The sequence below is a fragment of the Natrix helvetica genome (genome assembly GCF_964273705.1).
Source record: "Natrix helvetica genome assembly, chromosome: Z".
NCBI classification, from domain to species: Eukaryota; Metazoa; Chordata; class Lepidosauria; order Squamata; family Natricidae; genus Natrix; species Natrix helvetica.
In genome coordinates, this window is record NC_138554.1 from 15,286,467 (window position 1) to 15,307,142 (window position 20,676).

Sequence of the window (20,676 nt, forward strand, 5' to 3'; positions counted from 1 at the left end):
TCACAGTAAATTAATAAAAGGGATTTTTGTCGGAACAAGGAGTATGCTACATGCTCTTGGGAAGCCTACATCAGAACATAAGGAGACTATTATATAAATTGGATACTAACATGTATTAGATTTATGATGGAATTTATTTGGATTTGTGAGAATTGTTTTTGTGCTGGAGATTCGTTGATTTTTGCTATTGAGGAAAAGAAATGGGGCCAGGTGGAAGCTCTTTTGAATGTACCCCATGTTTATTAGGTGACCACTGTACATGATGTACACCAGAGAATTCCCAGTATCCAATTGCTTCATTAATAATTCATAGGTCTTCCTTGTTTAAAAGAAAGGCTCATTGTTATTTAATCCCCATTTCTTGTTACACAGTTTAGTGTGCATATAAAATAAGATGACCAGTAACATAAATACATAATTCACATTTCATCTATATATTAAGTTAGTATTGTCTATCACATATTGAAATGTCAATACATACATTTGTCCATTTTATTTATATATATAGCCCCAGTTATAACTATCTTCCAAAAGGAAAAAAAAGAGTTTCAAATTATACAAATCTCGGAGAACAGACATCATAGAAGGCCAATCTAATTGCACATTGCTTTCTGGCTTCAATGTATAAGTGGATGGGTTATCCAACATTTGTGTGTGTGTGTTTGTGTGTGTGTGTGTGTGTGTTTGTATCTGTATCTCTCCCTCTCTCTTTCTCTCTCATGACAGGCAAAGATAAAGATTTTTTAAAACTTTCTCTTCATGAGCTGTTGTTTATCGTTCAATTCAGGTCTCATCACAATAATAAAACACTTGGGAAGAAAGATGCAAACCAATAATCCAGCACTGGAAGAAATCATGGAGAAGATCTCCACAGCCAATGTATATTTTCCCCTTGTGCTTAGATAGGTTGGAATAAAGCACAGCCAAACACTGCAGAAGACCAACATGCTGAAGGTGATGAATTTGGCTTCATTGAAACTGTCAGGTAAATCCCTAGCTAGAAAAGCAGCAGAGAAGCTAACCAGAGCAAGGAAACCCATGAAGCCCAAAACACAGTAGAACATGACAGAGTCTTCATTGCAGTCCTGGATAAGTTCTTCAGGTATTGAATGCACATCAAAATCTGGGTATGGTGGGGATGTTATTAGCCACACAGCACAAACACATATTTGAACAAGGGAGCAGGAGAGTAGAATGAAAGTGATCAACCTTCCCCCAACCCATTTCCTCAATTTTGAACCAGGTTTGGTGGCCATAAAAGCTAGAACTACAACAAAAGTTTTGGCCAATACACAAGAAACTGCCACAGAAAAGATGAGGCCAAAAGCTGGTTGTCGAAGAAGACACACAATCGTATTGGGCCTCCCAACAAATAGAAAGACACAAAGGAAAGAGAGAAGAAGAGAAACTAGGAGTGTATAAGTGAGATTCCGGTTGTTGGCTTTGACGATGGGAGTTTCTTTGTGTTTCATGAAGATTATGATTACCAAAGTTGTCATTAAAGAAAAGTAAAGAGAAAGAACAGTCAGACTGATCCCTAAAGGTTCTTCATAGGACAAAAAGGTGATCCGCTTTGGAATGCACATATTTTTGTCAGGATTTGGATATTGATCTTCTGGACATGGAGAACAATCATCTATGTCTGAAATAAGAATGCAGGTAAATTGATTAATAGGAATTATAGTGTTATGCCATTGTGACTTACTCCCATTATATTTGAAAATTTCCTACCCCTTTCCTTTGATATTTTCCCCTCTGGACATAGATGGCAATCATAGCAACAAAACAACTTCCCTTCTTTCTTGGCCTTGCTGTATCCTGTCTCACAAGGATCATTACACAAAGATGAAGGTAATTCCTATCGAAGAATGAAAAAGAATATTTTAAGCTACAGAGCATAAAGGAAGTGCTTAGAGAGTTATTATGACTATTCAATGAAGAGATGAAAATGTGATGACATAATTTTAGATAAAATTGGTCAGAAATAATAATTCAATTTCTACAATTATTGATATTTATGGTCTTTGATAACCCTCATCACTACTGTCCAAAGAAAGTAGTGCGGGCTAAATAAATTTGGTTTTCTCAACTTTGGAACTTTGAAGTCTGCAATCTAGAATGCTGGCTTGCAGCTCTTACTTCAAAACCTTAAAAACAATTGTCCATAATTAACAAGGAGACAGGAAAGGATACAATATTCAATAGCAATTGCTACAAAAGTAATAAAATGGTAATGATATTTTTCCTACCCCAGGACATTTGTACCTGGGTTAATCAGAGATGATGCTCTGATATTTTCATCAATAAATATAGTTAAACGAATGCAGACAAATCTGGATTCAAATAGCTAACCTGATTAAAGCCTACTGGCCATGTGATGGAATCTACAGAAATATTGAAGAACTTCTCTTCTGGAACTGTGGGATCCACCATCCCAACTTTAACCCTGGCAAAGGACTGGTTTGGGAATGTGATCCAGTTGATAATATCAAATCCACCAATGAACTCTCCATTTTTATCAAAGGAGATCTTTTCACCAGCACTGTTGTTGAATCTGACATTTCTCAGAAAAGAATGAACCTATAATACATTCATATTCAGATAGGAACAAAGAGAGAACAGGACAGGGGGAGGGAGAAATAATTCATATATTCAAAATATACATATGAATGTTTGTTTAAACCAGGGGTGGGTTCTGGCAATCTCTACTGCCAATTCCCTCATGGATGTGCATCACATGCGCTCAAAACTCCAATTGGGCTTATTATCCGGGGAGGGTTTATTTTTGGGGAAACAGGGTACATAAACACACATACACACACACGCACACACACACACACACAAACACCTTTCCACTTACAATATATAGATATCATATATTTGAATATATTGTCTTATATTCAAATCAGAGAGAAAAATAATCATAAGCATGCTAAGTTATGGTAACTTAGATGGGGTTCAGGATCACTTCAATTAGAGGAGTGATAGGCATTCAATCATGGTTAATATACAGAACTAGGCTACAACGTCTGATATCCCCATTCCTGGTCAGCTAGCAAGAGACAAAGGCAGTCAGGCTCCTTCTCCTCCAGCTAATGTGTTATGAATGTGGAAATATTTACATTTCTAAAGATCATATGAATGGTCTTGAATGACAGGAGGGAGAGCCACTATCAAGGCAACAGTCAAATAAGAAGAGCTTGAACCTTGACCAAGAAATATGAATTGAGAAAACATTTCAGAGAAGCCATACTATATCAAACAAAGAGAATATAATGGAGGACTCAGCACATTGCAAGATTCAGTTACTATAGCTCTTGCAATAAAATTATTTCTCACCTACATGGTGTTGATTTCTCAGTGTGGTCTATCTTTTTGGCTGAAAATATCTTGGAAGTCTCTACATATGAGACAACACAGGAATACTTAAGTAAAATAATCCTCATTCAATGGTCACTTGTTCAGCAAACATTTGAGTTCCAATGGTGCAGAATGTATTGTACTTATGACTTTCCTGAAATTCCAGTTGCCGCAACACCCCTGTGATAGCATGATCACAACACTGGGACTTGGCCATTGGATTTCTGTGATTTGAAACCTTTCTTGATGGCTTTCCTCAAGCAAAGTCGAGGCAGAAGCTGGAAGTAAATTGGAGGTTGTAATCCACGTGGTGCTTAAAAACCTGGACAGTCCTTACTTAACAATGATAACTGGGAACTGCTGGAATTACTTTTGCTAAGCTTCATGGTCAAAGGACAGCATACTTTATCACTTACCAAAGGAAATTGGCATCACTTCAGGCCCTAATTACCATAGTTAAGTAAGGACGATCTGTAAAATGTACAGTATAAATGGAAGACAAACTTACTTTTAGAATATAAAATCTAAAATTAATCTGGAAATTTATTTTTAGAAACTATATTCTATCCATGAAACAAAGTTGCAGTAAAGAGGTTCAGCAGTGATAATTGGGGACGGAGGGCAGTGGTCTCTCTTTCACTTGATACGTTCAAAGAGAAGCAGAATTAACATCTGCTGAGATGCTAGAATTTGAAATCCTGCGGAAAGCAGGGGCTAGTTCTGTTGGCTTAAATATCCATTTTGAAATCTATGATTCTGAGAAATGATTTTTGTAAAAGCCTCCTAAAAGCTATGTGTGGCCCTTTAAAAAAAAAACGGGCCCGGTTTCATGAAAAATGGGCCATTTTTGGGAGGTCCTCAGAGTGAAAAAACTTTTTTTTAAATTTGCCTGTTCAAAATCTTGGTGCGTCTTATACTCTGAAAAATACGGTAAAATACATTATTAGAAGATGATGACATATAAGGACAGTGACCTGTTATAACAAATGTATTTAAGCCATGTATTCGGACCTATTCAACATTCTCTTTCTTTCATTCATGATTGAGAAAACTTTCGCAAAAGATTCTATTTATTAATAGACTGAACTTATGGCAGAGTTATGGAGTGTAGTAAGGAAGTGAATTCTCTGAAGGGAGGGGATGTATTTGGTTCTAAGTGTCTACTCTTTGTTGTATCAGCCTAGGTCAGAATACATGCAAAGTTTCATTTGGTTAATCTATTACTATATCTCAGATTTAAACCTAGTGTCAAGCCATCAAAAAATTATTGTTCACTAAATTTTATGAATACAATTTCCAATTGCAGATATAGTGGTTTCTCCACCATGAACTTGCCTGCCACCACATTTGATCATGAAACTGTTTCCTCCCTTCTTTCACAATTCCTGTTTCTCTGGATTTGTATATATGCAGAGATTGCAAAGCATGTGCCACAGCATAGACTGCATTGTAAATATTGTAACTTTGGCTGCTCATTAGTGTTTCAAATACAGATGTGGGAAGAGTCTCAAGCCTCTCCTGTCCAGTACACTTTTTCTCAGAGGTCTCAGTTTTCAAGTTTGAAAAGAAGCAATCAAATGCCTGTTCCCAAAAATCTTTTCGAAAATGATCATGCTGGTTGTTGTTTGGATTCAAGTTCTGAAGAAATTTCTGGAATTCCGGGATCTCCCTTTTGTGAACTGCAAAGGATAAAGCACCATGTAGGAAATTGATATCCCAAGATTTATGGACGGCAATTGAAGTGTAATCTGTCTGAGCAGTTATAAGCCAGATCTTTTTCTTCCTTGGTATATCCTCCACTTCTGAAAACTGGAGGAAAGTTCTCAGAGCTGATAAGGACTGAGTTTCACCATATAAGATTATCAAATTGGCTGTGCTGTTCATGAGAACGTGGTATATATGTAATCCTTCATCTATGGTATCAGTAAAATCACTGTAAAAAGCTACATTTGGTAATTCTGTTATGAATTCAATGCAGATGCCATGTACTGAAAATGTGGGGAGCACCTCCTGGAGGAATTTCTCTCCTTTCTCATCTTTTACTATAAGAATTCCGATCCAGATCCATCTAAAATACAGCAATAACTGCAGGAGGCCCTTGCGTTGATGGGATTCATTCGGAAACATTTGTTGGAAGAAGACTGCTTGAGTCTGTTTATCCATGACTGGAGCAGAGCCATATATCAACTACAGAAAGATAAACATATGCAATTGCAAAGGTCTATGTGAGCCTCTGAAAACGTGTACATTGATTTGAGTGTTTTGTTATTTTTATATACTGAAACATTATGCAATTATTTGTGTTGATTAGGAAATAACAATAAAGATTTCACTCTTGAAGTTTCAGTAAATACATTTTGGTGGAATCTATTGTGAATATTTCAAATTTCAGCCTTTAGTTCGGTATATGGAATTTGCTATGTAAAATAGCTTCACCATCTATTCATACTTAGGATTACTCATGCTATTATGCCAACTGTATAATGCATGAAAAAATATCTACTTTACAGAGAGAAGCATGTAGATGTTTAGGGAGTTATGACAGAATGAGAGTGTATATCTACATCAAATCTTACCTGAGGAACTTTGTAGATGCACAGCACACTTGCCATGTGAAGAGAGCTGTCAGGTCCCCCAATGACTGCAGCCAAAGTATTTGTGATCCCACACTTGTAGTTAGGGATGAATTTTCCCTGACTGAAAGGTAGAACCATTGAGGCAAAGTAAGTCCAGCTTGGACTAAAATTGCTGTTAAAAATGTGGAAGCCCAGCGTGATGTTGGTTAGGATCTGGGGATTTTCATTAATCTGCTTGATAGTAAATGCTAAGGCCAGGATATGCTGGTAATTCTGAAAAACTATTCTGTAAAACAATTTTAAAAATACATTAAGAAAGGTCTGTTTCACATTATGTGCCTTGCAATCCTTCAGTACAGCATATTTTGTTGGATGTGTTTAATAATTCTTATTTCTTTGTTATCATATGTGAGAATGGCCCATACCAAAGCACAGCTTTAAAGAGTAACTTATAAGCAGAATGAAATTGTTGCATTTTGGTACCAGAAATATCAATGAGAAAACTTATCATGGAAAATATGTGATTACCCTTTCTTAACTGCAGTGACAGCTTCATTAATATAGCCATACATACCTGTAAAATAATCGATATTTATATGTGATTTGTTATAAATGGAAATTTGATCTCTATTTCAAGCATTTCAACTTTACCTGGAAACTGAAGTGAAATATCACTTTACTTAATTATAAACCGAGACATCCTGTTTTAGACATTCCTTTCTGGAGTTTTTGCCATTGGAAGAAAATATTTCAAGCATCATGTGATTTACCAGCAAAGTTAAGAGCTTGACAATGAATTAATGATATACTTACATAGTTCCATCATGAAATCCCTGAGAAGGATCTTGAATGAAATCAATGGAATTAGAAGATGCAAAGAAAGCAGAAATAATGCCAGCAATATTAATGTCTCCAAGCTGATGGTAGGTGTGCTGAATAGGAAGAGGCTCCTGAAAGGCACATTGAAGGCTAGGATTCTTGCACACCACTTCAGGCAATACTATTAACAGCAACTCCACAAATGCTAACATCTTCCATGAGTGCCTTCTTTCTCTGTACAAATGCTTTTGTCTGCAACAAGATCTTTGAAGTAGTTCAGGCTGATATGCCTTCTGGAGATGTTTTTCAGACAAAATTAGAGAGAGCAACATCCTATCAAATCAACTCACAGAGCTTTGGGGCTCCCAGCCATGGGTTGGAATAGGATGAAGACAATAAATATCATTATTCAGTGTTAGTTGCTCCTATTTTCATGGAGTCCCATAGGTTTTGCAAAACTCAAACTGATTAAATTCATAATGATAATAAGACAGTCACTTGTGCGGACTTGCAGAGGCAGGAACACATGAACTACAAGACAAAAAATAAAATCATTAGACCCATAAAGCAAAATAGAGATTTAAATATGTGTACGTGTAAGGGTATTACAGTAATTCTATTGTATTGTATTGTATTGTATTGTATTGTATTCTATTCTATTCTATTCTATTCTATTCTATTCTTTTCCATTCCATTCCATTCCATTCCATTCTATAAATATTAAGGCTGTCTCTTTCTCATTATGATATTATAAGCATTCAATAATGTTTAAGACAGGCTTCACAATATCTCTCAGCTGTCTTTTTGGCAGAAAACCTATTTGGTCTTCATGTATATATGTCTGTAAAATCTTAAATGGCAGCAAAGAATTTGTAATCCTTGTTTAATAATGAAATTGGTCTATAATTCTTTGTCTTTGTAACATCTTGACCCTCCTTGTGTAGCAACACAATGTTGGATTTCTTTCCATGTCTGCAATATCTTTCTCTCTTTTAGTATATCATTTATTGTGTCCTTTCGTGATTGGAGAAGTTCATCCTCAAAGCACTTATAATGTTGGTGTCACGATTCCAGGTAACACCCCTAACAACAGAAGACTCCAAGGCTTGAGTTTCCTCAAAGTTCCATTTCATTAGAGATGTCTTATTGGCACATCTAGGAAAACCCAAATCTTAAAGTTTCTAGCTTTTCCCCACCCAAACCAAAGTCCAAGTTCATGCCCAGCACCCACATGTCCATCCCATGCTCCAATCAAGCACCGTCCCAACTGGAGATGCCTCCCAGTCACAGCACTCCAGGTTCAGGACAAGATGTCCTTGACTCGCTGAGAAAGAAGCGTTATTTGGTCTATATTGTTCGTTTGTTTTGTTTGTTTTATTGGATTTATATGCCGCCCTTCTCCCAAAGGACTCAGGATGGCATACAACATTAAAAAACACATATCACGAAAGTTAAAAAGAAATTAGATACATTTCCAAAAAACAAACCCAATTAATAGGACAATAACATTTAAAAAATGAGATAAAATTAACATGCCAGGCCGGCTTGCTGGAAAAGCCAACTTTTTAGGACGCGTCAGAAGGACCGGCAGTCAGAGATTATGCGAAGCTCCGGGGGCAGCTCATTCCAGAGGGAAGGTGCTCCTACAGAGAAGGCTCTCCCCCTGGGCATCAGCAGCCGACACTGTCTGGCCGCCGGCACCCTGAGGAGGCCAACTCTGTAGGATCGTACTGGACGGTGGGAGGCTACTGGTGGCAGTAGGTGGTCTTGCAGGTACCCTGGGCCTAAGCCATGGAGCACTTTAAAGGTCATAATTAATACCTTGAATCCCACCCAGAAGACAACCGGCAACCAGTGCAGGCCGCCTAAAAGCGGTGTAACATGGGAGCACCTAGGTACCCCCATGATAACGCATTCGGCTACATTCTGGACCAGCTGAAGCATCCGGGTGCTCTTCAAGGACAGCCCCATGTAGAGAGGGTTGCAGTAGTCCAGGAGAGAAAGAACGAGCATATGAGTGACTGTGCACAGAGCATCCCGATCCAGGAAGGGGCACAACTGACGTACCAGGCGAACCTGGTAAAAGGCCCCCCTGGTCACGGCCATCAGGTGTTCTTTTAAACTAAGCCGCGTATCCAGGAGGACTCCCAGATTGCGGGCCTTCTCTTAGGGGGCTAAAATTTATATCTACCCCACTCCATCCAATCCACATTCCCAGTTTCACAGCAGTAAATGTGCCAGGCCTGAAGGCCTAATGCAAAAGATGGCTTCCAGGCCTGACAATTGGCCAGTAAGACCATCTGGGCCTTGGGCTTGCCTGGCTTCATTATTTTAATGGCTTTTGATATCTCAAAAACTGTCATTGATGCCTCTGGGTTTAGGCAGCTTTTGTCTTCAAAGATATTCATCTATATTTGTCATACCTTCCTTCTGTCTTTTGTACAAATTTAAATAGAAATTACAAAATGACTTTTTAATAACTTTATTGTCTATTACTGCCTTCATAAATGTTTCCAATCATTGTTTTTGCTTTTCCTTTCCAAATCAATTTCCATTCTTTTTTCCCCTTTATTAATAAAATGGGCAAAGGGCTTCACCATCCTTAATCTGATGTCTTTTCCTGCGGTTCAGGTATTCCACAAAATCTTAATTAAGATTCTTTAATCTGAGCTTCCAGTTCAGCTTCACATAAGGAGTTAGTCTTCTCCAATTTATGCTCCATACAATCTACTCTGGCTTTCTCTTTTTCATGTATCCTTTCAGACATTGGATTTCTTCCCAGAGTTCCCTCGCTGGTGAATGAAACATTGCCTCAAGCTTTCTTCTGACATTTTTAATTCGGTCATGTGTTTTTAACATATACTCAGCCATAAAAGGTTTTAAGAATTCTATATCTGCTGATATCCGGCCACTCCCTGCCCTTTCCTGTCCTATATTTCCTTCTTTCTGGCTCAGCTGATTCATGCGACATACCTGATTTCCACACCTCCTCTGTTCTACTTACAGGGGCTGCCAAAGAAGTTAAGCTCCTGAGCTTCAAATTGCTGTATTTTGAATGCTGCACACAAGTGTGTTAGCCGCACATGCGTGTGATCACTGAACCGATTGTTAAACTGGTTGCAGACCCTGAGCAAAAGGGTCAATTTCCAAAGCCTCCCCATATCCCGGGGTTTGGGGTTCTTCTGCCTTAGAAAACATTACAAGCCTAAAACTGTAGAGGGTCTGTAGGAGAATTAAGAACTTCCCTGACTTCAAAGGTGGAAGGTTCCACGAGAAGTGTCTTTGGGAAGGATTTCATATGCAGATTTAAAAATGCTGAATCCAATTTGAACATATGGTGATTGTGCCACAAAACATGATAATCCCCAGGGAGGCAGTTCCTTGAGTGCCAGTAATGTTCTACCTTGATGTAGTTGTGCTTTGAGGAACCTATACGCTATTGCCCGTGTGAACAAGGACCATTCTAAGGTTTTGGAGTTACTGTACATCTCGTGGAAAAAATGGGCTACAGGGCTGTTTGCTATGCAACCAGGGCCAGCATCTGCAGAACTACTGGAAGGTAAGGTGTTTACCTATCACGGTGTTGACCCAGTGATTGAAAGTAAAGAAATGATGGTCTATTGTGATAACTGAACCGAATGTTAAAGTGGTTGCAGCCCCTCCCTAGCAAAAGGGTCAATTTACAAAGCCTCCCAAAGAAATGTTGGAGAACTATGAGAGAGGAGAATAGAAAACAAAAGAAATCAGAACAAGAAGCACAAAACCAAGGTACCGATAAGGAAATGCGAGAGGAGATAAAAATCTTATCACTCAACATCAATGGATTAAATTCATCTATTAAAAGAAAGAAAACATTCAACAGATTTAAAAAGTTAAATTTAAATATTAGAGCATTACAAGAAGTTCACATAAAGGAAAAACAAAAGCAACTGCTAGAATATTCCAAACTAGGGATTGCACACACCTCATTAGCACAACACACACAAAAAGAGGGGCAGTTTTATACATCCAAAAGGCGATCCGGGTCAAAGAAATTTACAAGGATGATAAAAGAAGGATCTTGATAGTAAAGACAGAAATAAGTCAGAAGAAAATTCTAGTAGCTGAGATCTACCCACCAAATGGAGCACAAGAGCAATTTTATAGGAAATTACACAATACTATCTGTGACATACCACATGATAACATCTTCAGCCTGGGAGATTATAACACAATAATTGACAAAAAAATAGAATATAAAAGCAACCAAAAGAGAAAAAGAAGAGAAGAACAGTACTTAAATCCTTGGTCAAAATGATAGAGGAGCTGAAAATAAAAGATGTTTGGAGAAAGAGAAACCTGTATAAAAACCGTTATACATACTACTCAAATAGACACAAATCATGGTCCAGAATTGGCATGGTCTGGACTTCAGTAGAATTGCAATCAGAGGTGAAGGAACTTGAAATTGGCATGAATCTCTGGGCAGATCTCAATCCCATAGAAATAAGTTTGATAGGGAAAAAAAGGATGACAAGATGGACACTGAAAAGATTGATGATAAAAGACAAGGAATTCAAATTGATGATGAGCAATCAATTGAATCTCTTCTTCAAAGAAAACAAAAAAGAAGACACATCTGTTCAAAATTTATATGATATGGCCAAGGCATATATGAGGGGAGTTGCTATATCTTATATGGCAAAAGAAAACAAATTAAAAAACCAAAGAAAGAACGACTTGGTAAAGAATACAAGAGAATGGAGGAGGACATGCAAAATAAGTCGCAGGAAGGAAATATAAAATGACAACCGGATTTAATTAGACATAAATTAAATATACTAGAAAAGAAAGACTTGGCACTACAGATAAAAAAGACAAACCAAAATACTTTTGAGAATGCTAACAAGCCAGGGAGATGGCTTGCCTAAAAACTGAAAAGACAAACCGAGGATAAATGGATCAACAAACTACAAGACAAAGAGGGGAATATATGTTGCCAAAATGAGGAGAAGAAAAAGATAGTCCAGAAGTTTTATGAGAACCTATATAAAGAAGTTACTTGCCAGGCAGAAGGGGAAATAATATGATGTCTTGAGAAAGCGGACTTTCCGAAAATCCTGGAAGAAATTAAAAATATGTTAAATGAAGAAATAAGGATGAAGGAACTGACAGATGAGATTCAAAAACAAAACAACAAGGCATCCAGCCCTGATGGATTACCGATAGGAATATATAAAGAACTGCAAGATAGCTTAGGATAAATTTTACTTGAAGTATATAATGCAGGGTTGGAAGAAGCTAAGATATCGAAATCATGGGTGGAGGCGAATATCGTCCTAATATCAAAAGAAAACTTAGACAAGCTGCTATTTAAGAACTACAGGCCCATATCTTTGTTAAAAGCAGACTACAAGGTATTCACTTCAATAATAGCAGTAATATACGCCAAACGGACCAAAATGGTTTCCTATCTAAATGACAAATGAAAAATAATATAAGAATAATTCTAAATATCTTAGAATACTACGAGAAACATAGTGGAAACATTGCTATTTCTAGATGAGCAATAACTTTCGACAACATTAATTGGCAATTCATGTTATAACAATTGAAATATATGGAATTTGGCGATAAATTTTTAAACATGTTTTGGGTGATATACTCCAACTAAAAAGCTAAAATAATAGTGAATGGAGAGGTGACCAAAAAGTTTAAAATTCAGAAAGGTTCAAGGCAAGTGTGTCCTTTATCTCCTTCGTTATTCGTATTATCTTTAGAAGTGCTAACAAGGATAATTCGGAAAGAATCTCAAATTAAAGGTCTAGAAATTAGGAAAGAAGTAAATAAACGGCAAGCATTTGCAGACGATTCAGTTTTTATCCTTGAAGAACCACTAGAATTGGGTAAGAGGCTGACGGAGGTATTACAGGACTAGGGGAAGGTAGCCGGATTGAAAATCAATAAAGATAAAACAAAAATGATATTCAAAAATATGATGGAGCAGCAGAAGGAGGAATTGGCCAAGGAAATAAACATTCAGATTGAAAAGAAAATGAAATATTTAGGAATTTATATAATGGCAAGGTGCACATCAATCAAAAAGGACAACTATGTTAAATTATTAAATCATATAAAAGGAGAATTGGAGAGGTCGAAAAATCTGAGATTCTCTTTCATGAGAGGGATTGTAGTGATCAAAATGAACATTCTTCCAAAATTATTATTCCCGTTTCAAAACATCCCCATAAAATTAGATTTAAAGTACCTTGGAAATCTGAATAAAATGTCATCCGAATACATTTGGCAAGGGAAGAAACCCAGGATTAAATTTAAAATTTTGCAAGACGTAAAAGAAAGAGGTGGATTCAGTGTACCAGAATGGGAATTATACCATGAAGCAGGAACACTAACCTGGGTAAAAGAATGGATGGATTTTTAAAAAATAATAGATTGTTAACCCTTGAGGGCCATGATTTGCATTTAGGATGACATGCCTTCCTGTGGTATGGGAAACAGACAGCACATCAATATTTCCAAAGACACTTAATCAGACAGGCATTTTTAAAATCATGGAATAAATTTAAGAGGAAAATTTATAACAAGGTACCTATTTGGCTATTAATACTCAAAGCAGTAGTTCATCCCAATCTTATTAATCAGGAAAAACAGATCACCTATAAAGATATACTAGATAAAGAAGGGATATTAAGAGGCAAGATTAGATTTACCTCCAAATCTAATCACGGTACTCGAAAAATATGTGACAGGCACATATTACCATATGTGGTGGTCATGCCAAAAAGCCAAAATATACTGGCAGAATATCCAAAAGTGGTTGATAGAGATAACCAAAGAAGAAATAGATTTCACACTGGAACTATTTCTCTTGGGAATTATAAACACGAATTGCAACAAGGAGGTTATCTTTTTAACTATAACACATTATCATGGCAGCAAGAATGGTCTTTTCCAAAATTGAAAAAAACAGGGAAATAATAAATGCAAAAATATACAAGATAAACATAAACCAACACAGCTGGAAATAGGTTACATTTTTCTTTTTGGTAAATACAGTATGGATCAAATGTTAAAAAAACAGTGTGGCTACCATCTATAACTGAATATCTTAGCGTGTACATCATAGATTCTGCCAGGATGGTTACACTGTGTCCAACACTTTAATACATGTTTAATAAAAGAAACTTTTTAATTAAAAAAGCAAAGTAACGAAATAATGATTTATTATTACAGATCAAGTCCAGGAATTAAAGTACATTTGAAGTGAATGCAGCATTTCTGGAAAATAAAACAATATCTAGAATTGGAAATAACAAAACAGAGGCTAGCAGATGAGTGATGATTTATAATATGAAATAAAGTACTCACATAAGCTGAATTGGAAGAACTGAAAAGACCTACCCAGAGAAAAGAAATCTAAGCCTTGCCAGAGATAACTCAGATTGTAGAGGCAAACCAGAAGGAATTGGCAATGCAGTAAACTATTACAGCTATGGAATTGTTTTCATTTAGAAAAGAAAAAAGAACAAAGCCCTGCAACTAAAGAACTAGAAGGATTGAAGCAAAGAATAATTGAAGAACTAAAAGAGCACAAAAACAACAGAATAAGGTACCCTGTGTTGAAGCCTGTCCAAAGAAATGACTAGCACAAGTACCGTATTTTTCGCCTTATAAGACGCACTTTTTTACTCCAAAAAAGAGGGTAAAAATCTGAGTGCGTCTTGTAAGCCGAATGTAGCCACTGGGTCATCTGAAAATGGGGCAGGCAAAGAGGGGGCTGCAGAGATCGTGATGGCTGGAAAGGAGAGAGGTTTCGCTTTCAGAGCTCCCGCTCGGCTGGGCTCCCGAGAGGGCTTAGGCGGTGGTGGCGGTGGCAGCGGCTCCTCACATTGCTGGGGCGCTGCTTTAAGCTGCCCTCCTCCTGCAAATGAAAGGTGCCTCAAGGCTTTGGCTCCTGAGATCGGTGCGCTGCCATCCAAAATGCTGGTACCACGATCACTGCAGCGCCCGCTTTACCTGCCGCTTCTCGGGCAGATCCAGGCAGCAGAGATCGTAGTAATAGCATTTTGGATGGCAGCGCACCATCTCAGGAGCCAAAGCCTTTGAATCAAGTTTGATTGTGTCCCATCTAGCGTTCTCCACCCCAACCCCCAAATCTCTCCGGATCCAGAGAGATTTGGGGGTCGGGGGGAGAACGCTAGATGGGACACAATCAAATCGAAGCCTTTGAATCAAGATTGATTGTGTCCCATCTAGCGTTCTCCACCCCCACCCTCAAATCTCTCCGGATCCGGAGAGATTTGGGGGTGGGGGTGGGGGAGAACGCTAGATGGGACACAATCAAATGGAAGCCTTTGAATCAAGTTTGATTGTGTCCCATCTAGCGTTCTCCACCCCTACCCTCAAATCTCTCCGGATCCGGAGAGATTTGGGGGTGGGGGGGGAGAACGCTAGATGGGACACAATCAAATCGAAGCCTTTGAATCAAGTTTGATTGTGTCCCATCTAGCGTTCTCCACCCCCACCCCCAAATCTCTCCGGATCTGGAGAGATTTGGGGGTGGGGGTAGAGAACGCTAGGTGGGACACAATCAAACTTCATTCAAAGGCTTTCGCTCCTGAGATCGAAGGAGGGAGGGAGAAAGGAAGGATAGGAGAATAGGGAAAGAGGAAAGAAGGCAGGCAGGCAGAAGGGAGGGAGGTGTAAGGAAGGAAGGAAGCATAGATAAGCAGGAGGGAAAGAAGGCAGGCAGGCAGGAGGAAAGAGGAAGGAGGGAACTGGAAGGGAGGCAGGAAGGAAGGGAAGGAGGAAGGGAGGGTGGAAGGAAGGATAGACAAGTAAGAGGGAAAGAGGAAAGAAAGCATCTGAATGTACTAAACACGAGTCTTCAGGGAAAAGATGGATACATTGTGAAAACTCAGCTGTCAGTTGATCTTAATGTTATGAAATGAAAAGTATGCCATTTGCAATTAACTTGGCATAAAATAATTCATTTGCATTTAATTGTTATTGTTCAAAGAATGTTCGGAAAAATGTTCGGCCCTCCAGCATGTTCACTTCATCCAATCTGGCCCTCTTTGAAAAAAGTTTGGACACCCCTGTGTTACATGGTTGACATAAAATTGTTCTTAAACTGCTGTTAACTTTATACAGTTGATATAAAATATTTTACTATAGTATTTGGTTCAGAATCTTTTTTTTTCTAGATTTTCCTCCTTTAAAATTGGGTGCGTCTTATATTCCGGAGCGTCTTATAGGGCGAAAAATACGGTATTAAAAAACACCAATACTGTAATATCAAATATAATATTTATAATATCAAATCAAATATAAGCACCAGCTCACTGCAAGAAACAAACCAAACAATGTACAACACAGTTGCAGTTATAACTGAATACCTAGGATGCAAAATCAACAAGGAGGAAAAAGCCAAAAAGTGTGCCACCAAAATGAATCATCAGGCTTGAAAATAGGATTACCAAACTGATATTTATTTATTACTAAATGTCTATTCTATCCGTCTTGCCAAGATGATCCTACACAATTTATATTCCAATGATTAAAATACGATAAAATATCCTGAAACAACAAAAATGTACATTTTTAAAATTCAGATAAAATTCAGCTAACTAAGATGGGAGAGGGTAGAAGGTATGTATGAGAAAGGGGTAGCAACAAACTAATCAAATCAGCAGGCATGATATTCTGAAGTACAGGAGCCACAGCAGGAGAGACTTTTCTCTGGTACCCTGTAAGTCAAAATTCCTTGACCAATGGGATCCAGAGCATGACTCTTGTGCCACCATGCGTAAACAGTTAAACCCATTGGGGGTCATCAACTGGCACTTAGAATCACTGTGTCCCTCTCATTCAAGTGCTGCAAAACTATTGACTCAAACAGACTTATGACCATTGAACCTCCAGATCTACACAGTCATTCCTGTGTTGAAAAACTCTTACCTACTCAAATAGACTTATGACCATGAAACATGCTGTTCTACTCAGTCATTATACTCAACTGAATCTCTTAAAAGGAGACCATTAGGCAAATTGGATACTAGCAGGTATTGGACTTCTGATGGAATTTATTTGAATTTACTGGAATTATTTTTTGTGCCAGAGATTTCTCAGGTGTTTTCCATTGAGAAAAAGGCACGTGGCCAGCTTTTGAATTTACACTATGCTTTCTAGGTGATGACTACAATTGGTGTTCATCACGGACTTCCCTCTGTCCAATTTCTGCAGAAAGAAAAGCAACATAGACCTTCCATGTTTAAACAAATTCTTATTCGTATTTGACTGCATTTCTTTTCACACATTTTACTGCATATGAATTAAGATAACCAGTAAAGACAAAATGACAATTCACATTTGTTAGATAGGGCAATGAGAAGGCAGACTCAGGTTTAATGCAACAACAGCTCTTTATTGCAACAGTCAAGTCTGTACAATCCAGCAGCAGTTAGGTCTGACAGCTCTCCTTTTATAGGGAGCTGTCAGACCTCTTAACCAATCAGATTGAACCTCTGTTCCCATCTAAACAGAGGACTGGAGTGGAAACCACAGTAGCCTGTGTTACTATTTAACAACATTTATTCGATACATTTAGTCAGAGCTCACCATGACATACTAAAAGATGTCAATAAATCAATAATGGCAATAAATATGTCAATACATTAATTTGTGGTGTAATTTATGTTTTTATAGATCTAGTTAGTTTTTCTCTCTGATAGGTCTTTTGCCATTTCGAAGACCTCTCGGCCACAGTAGCCCAGGAAGAGGTTTTTCTTTCAGGAGTCTGGAACCCACATGAGGTTGTTTGCCTTAAGAAAGCATTTGAACCTCAGCATGTAGGATTCCCAGTATTCGGCCACTGGGTCGTACGGAGTTGATGGGGTGTGCATGGCCATTTTGTCTTGAAGCGATTTGAATTTGCCGCTTAAAATGGCTGCTCGATTCCACACCGATGCTCCGGGCTGGATTCACTTGCTGGATTGACTGGTTGCTCGTTCTTCGCCTTATCTGCCTCTCAATCCCATCCTCGTCACCAGTGTTAGATAGAGCAATGAGAAGGCAGACTCAGGTTTAATGCAACAACAGCTCTTTATTATAACAGTCAAGTCTGTACAATCCAGCAGCAGTTAGGTCTGACAGCTCTCCTTTTATAGGGAGCTGTCAGACCTTTTAACCAATCAGATTGAACCTCTGTTCCTGCCTAAACAGAGGACTGGAGTGGAAACCACAGTAGCCTGTGTTAATACCTAACACCACTCCCCTCTTGGTCAGAGTGTTCCAATTGGTTACATAGTCCTTGAGGTAGGCGGGTCTTTGTTTAACCCTGGCAGACCTGTGCAGTTCACTTGGAACCGGCTCTTCAGGCAGGTCGGATGGACCTGTGTGCTCTCCAGCTCCGCTTTGTGGAACCTGCTGGAACTTACCCCAGGCTGCGGCTGGAGTTCCTCGAGCTTGCTCGCTTGGAGCTCGCTGTGGGCCTGCAACAAACTCAGATAAGTCTGCCGGATATTTCGGGTTTGAGTAGTCTGTGAAATGAGTGAATGTTTGCTCCTTTTGGGTAGGGCCTTGGCCATTTGGTTTCAGAGTTTCATCTGGTACCCTAAGATTAGAGTGGGAGAGTCACCCACGGAGTTGGTCAATGTGCCTCCTCCAATTTCTACCATCCTCTAGCTCTAGTACGTAAGAGTGAGGCCTGGTGATGCCTATCACCATAGCAGGAAGCCACAAAGTTCCCCCGGCATAGATGTGGGCATATACTGAATCCCCTAAGCTAAAGTTCCAAATCTTGCTTGTGGAGTCTGCGGGCAATGTGGCAGAGTAGTTTGGGTATAGCCGGTCTAAGTGGGACCTGAGACAGTGACCCATGAGAAGCTCGGAGGGGCTTCTCCCAGTGGTGGCACTTGGCGTAATATGTTGGATTAGCAAATTGTGATCAACCCGTGTTTGCCAATCACCTGGGCCCATTCTGGTGAGGGCCTCTTTTGCTGATCTCACCATTCGTTCCGCCTGTCCATTCGAGGCCGGATGAAATGGCACGACTAGGGCATGCTGAATTCCCTGGCTAGCTAAGTATGTCTCAAATTGTATGGTTGTGAATTGGGGCCCATTGTCAGAGACCAAGATGTCGGGCAGGCCGTGCGTGGAGAAAAGTCTCTGTAGCACCTTGATGACCGCTTCTGCTGTGGTAGAGGTCATCAGGGCTACCTCTAGCCATTTCGAATATGCGTCCACAATTATGAGGAACGTTTGGCCATGAACGGGCCCTGCAAAAACTATGTGCACCATAGACCAGGGTGCCTGAGGGCGCTCCCACTCCTTAGCGGGTGTCTCTGGGGGAGCTGGTCTGGATTCCTGGCACAGAGTGCAGGTAGCCACCTACTCTTCTATCTCCCTGTCCATGTTAGGCCACCAGACGTAGCTCCTAGCCAATGACTTCATCCTGACAATGCCAGGATGCCCCAAATATAATGCATCCAATACTGCCTTTCGCAGTTTGTTTGGAACAACCATCCCGTCCCCCCACAGTAAACAACCTTTGATAACCGACAGCTCATCACGTTTTGCAAAAAACATTTTAAACCTGGCCCCAACAGGCCCCTTGGGCCATCCCCTCCACACCCAGTTAAGAACCTGCTTAATAATAGTGTCTGTCAGCCTCTGCTTTGCTGCTCACTTTCGGCTGCCATTGAAATGGGGAGGTGGAGAGATAAATGGTATTTGGGAGGGGAAGCTTGAGCACAGGAGTGAATGAAGAAGAGAGTCATTTTCTCACCATCTACTGTGCATGCTGCAGATATGAAATTGCCGCCAAGGCCAACCATCCGGCATACAAATCTGACGATGGGTTTTGAAAGTGCAGCCCACATGACACCTGTGGGGTGTGGGGATTGGACTGGGCATTGGGATCACTAGGGGGAGGGAGCTGGGTCACATGTTGATATCTATGATTGTGCGCGCTTTTGCCTCAGATCTTGCTTTTCTAGCTGCTATCTACTCATAACCAGTAAAAGTACTCTTAATTCTAAAAAATGGACTTGAGTGGTTTCTTTCTTGGTTACTGATGGAGGCTGCACTGACAGTGTCTTTGGCAGAAAAATGGGCAACGTCAGTGGAAGAGACTGGTCCAGAGTCCAGGCAGTCAATAGGAAGGACCGGTGTCTCAAGAGTGGGGTCAGCCAGCAGTTCTGGTAGGGGACAGCGGCTCAACACATCGGCATGTCCCAATGTGGAGCCAGGGCAGTGGATGAGCTTGTACGAGTAGGCAGCCAGGAAAACAGTCCACCTGGTTATGCACGGAGACAGGGAAACCGGGGTAGGTTTGTCCTCAGCCAGCAGCCCCAACAATGGTTTGTGATCCGTTACAAGTTCAAACTCGCGGCCGTAGAGGTACTTGTGAAAATGCTTGACTCCCGCTACTGCAGCCAAAGCCTCTCTGTCCAGCTGGCTGTAGTTCCGTTCAGCGGGAGACAAGGTTCGTGAGTAGAAAGCAATGGGGGCTTCCATGTTGTTGGGCATGCAGTGGCTAGAGACAGCGCTGATGCCTCTGCTTTGCTGCTCACCTTCGGCTACCATTGAAACGGGGAGGGGGAGATAAATGGTATTTGGGAGGGGAAGCTTGAGCACAGGAGTGAATGAAGAAGAGAGTCATTTTCTCACGATCTACTGCGCATGCTGCAGATATGGAATTGCCGCCAAGGCCAACCGTCCGGCATACCATCCTGATGATGGGTTTTGAAAGTGCAGCTCACATGACACATGTGGGGTGTGGGGATTGGACTGGGGGTTGGATCACTAGGGGGAGGGAGCTGGGGCACATATTTATATCTATGATTGCGCACGCTTTTGCCTCAGATCTTGCTTTGCTAGCTGCTATCTACTCATAACCAGTAAAAGTACTCTTAATTCT

The 20,676-nt window shown here is 39.8% G+C and overlaps 1 protein-coding gene across 1 annotated transcript in view; it reads right to left on the minus strand.

Annotated features, from left to right (window-relative positions):
• Positions 1–743: 743 nt before the first annotated feature.
• The window catches only part of LOC309401297 (vomeronasal type-2 receptor 26-like), a gene marked incomplete at both ends in the record, with an annotated part of 30,688 nt that continues 10,755 nt past the window's right edge, over positions 744–20,676 (minus strand). Inside the window, one exon of the mRNA XM_081970365.1 lies at positions 744–1,642. Coding sequence (XP_081826491.1) covers positions 744–1,642 — 899 coding nt within the window. The remainder of the gene's footprint in view (positions 1,643–20,676) is intronic.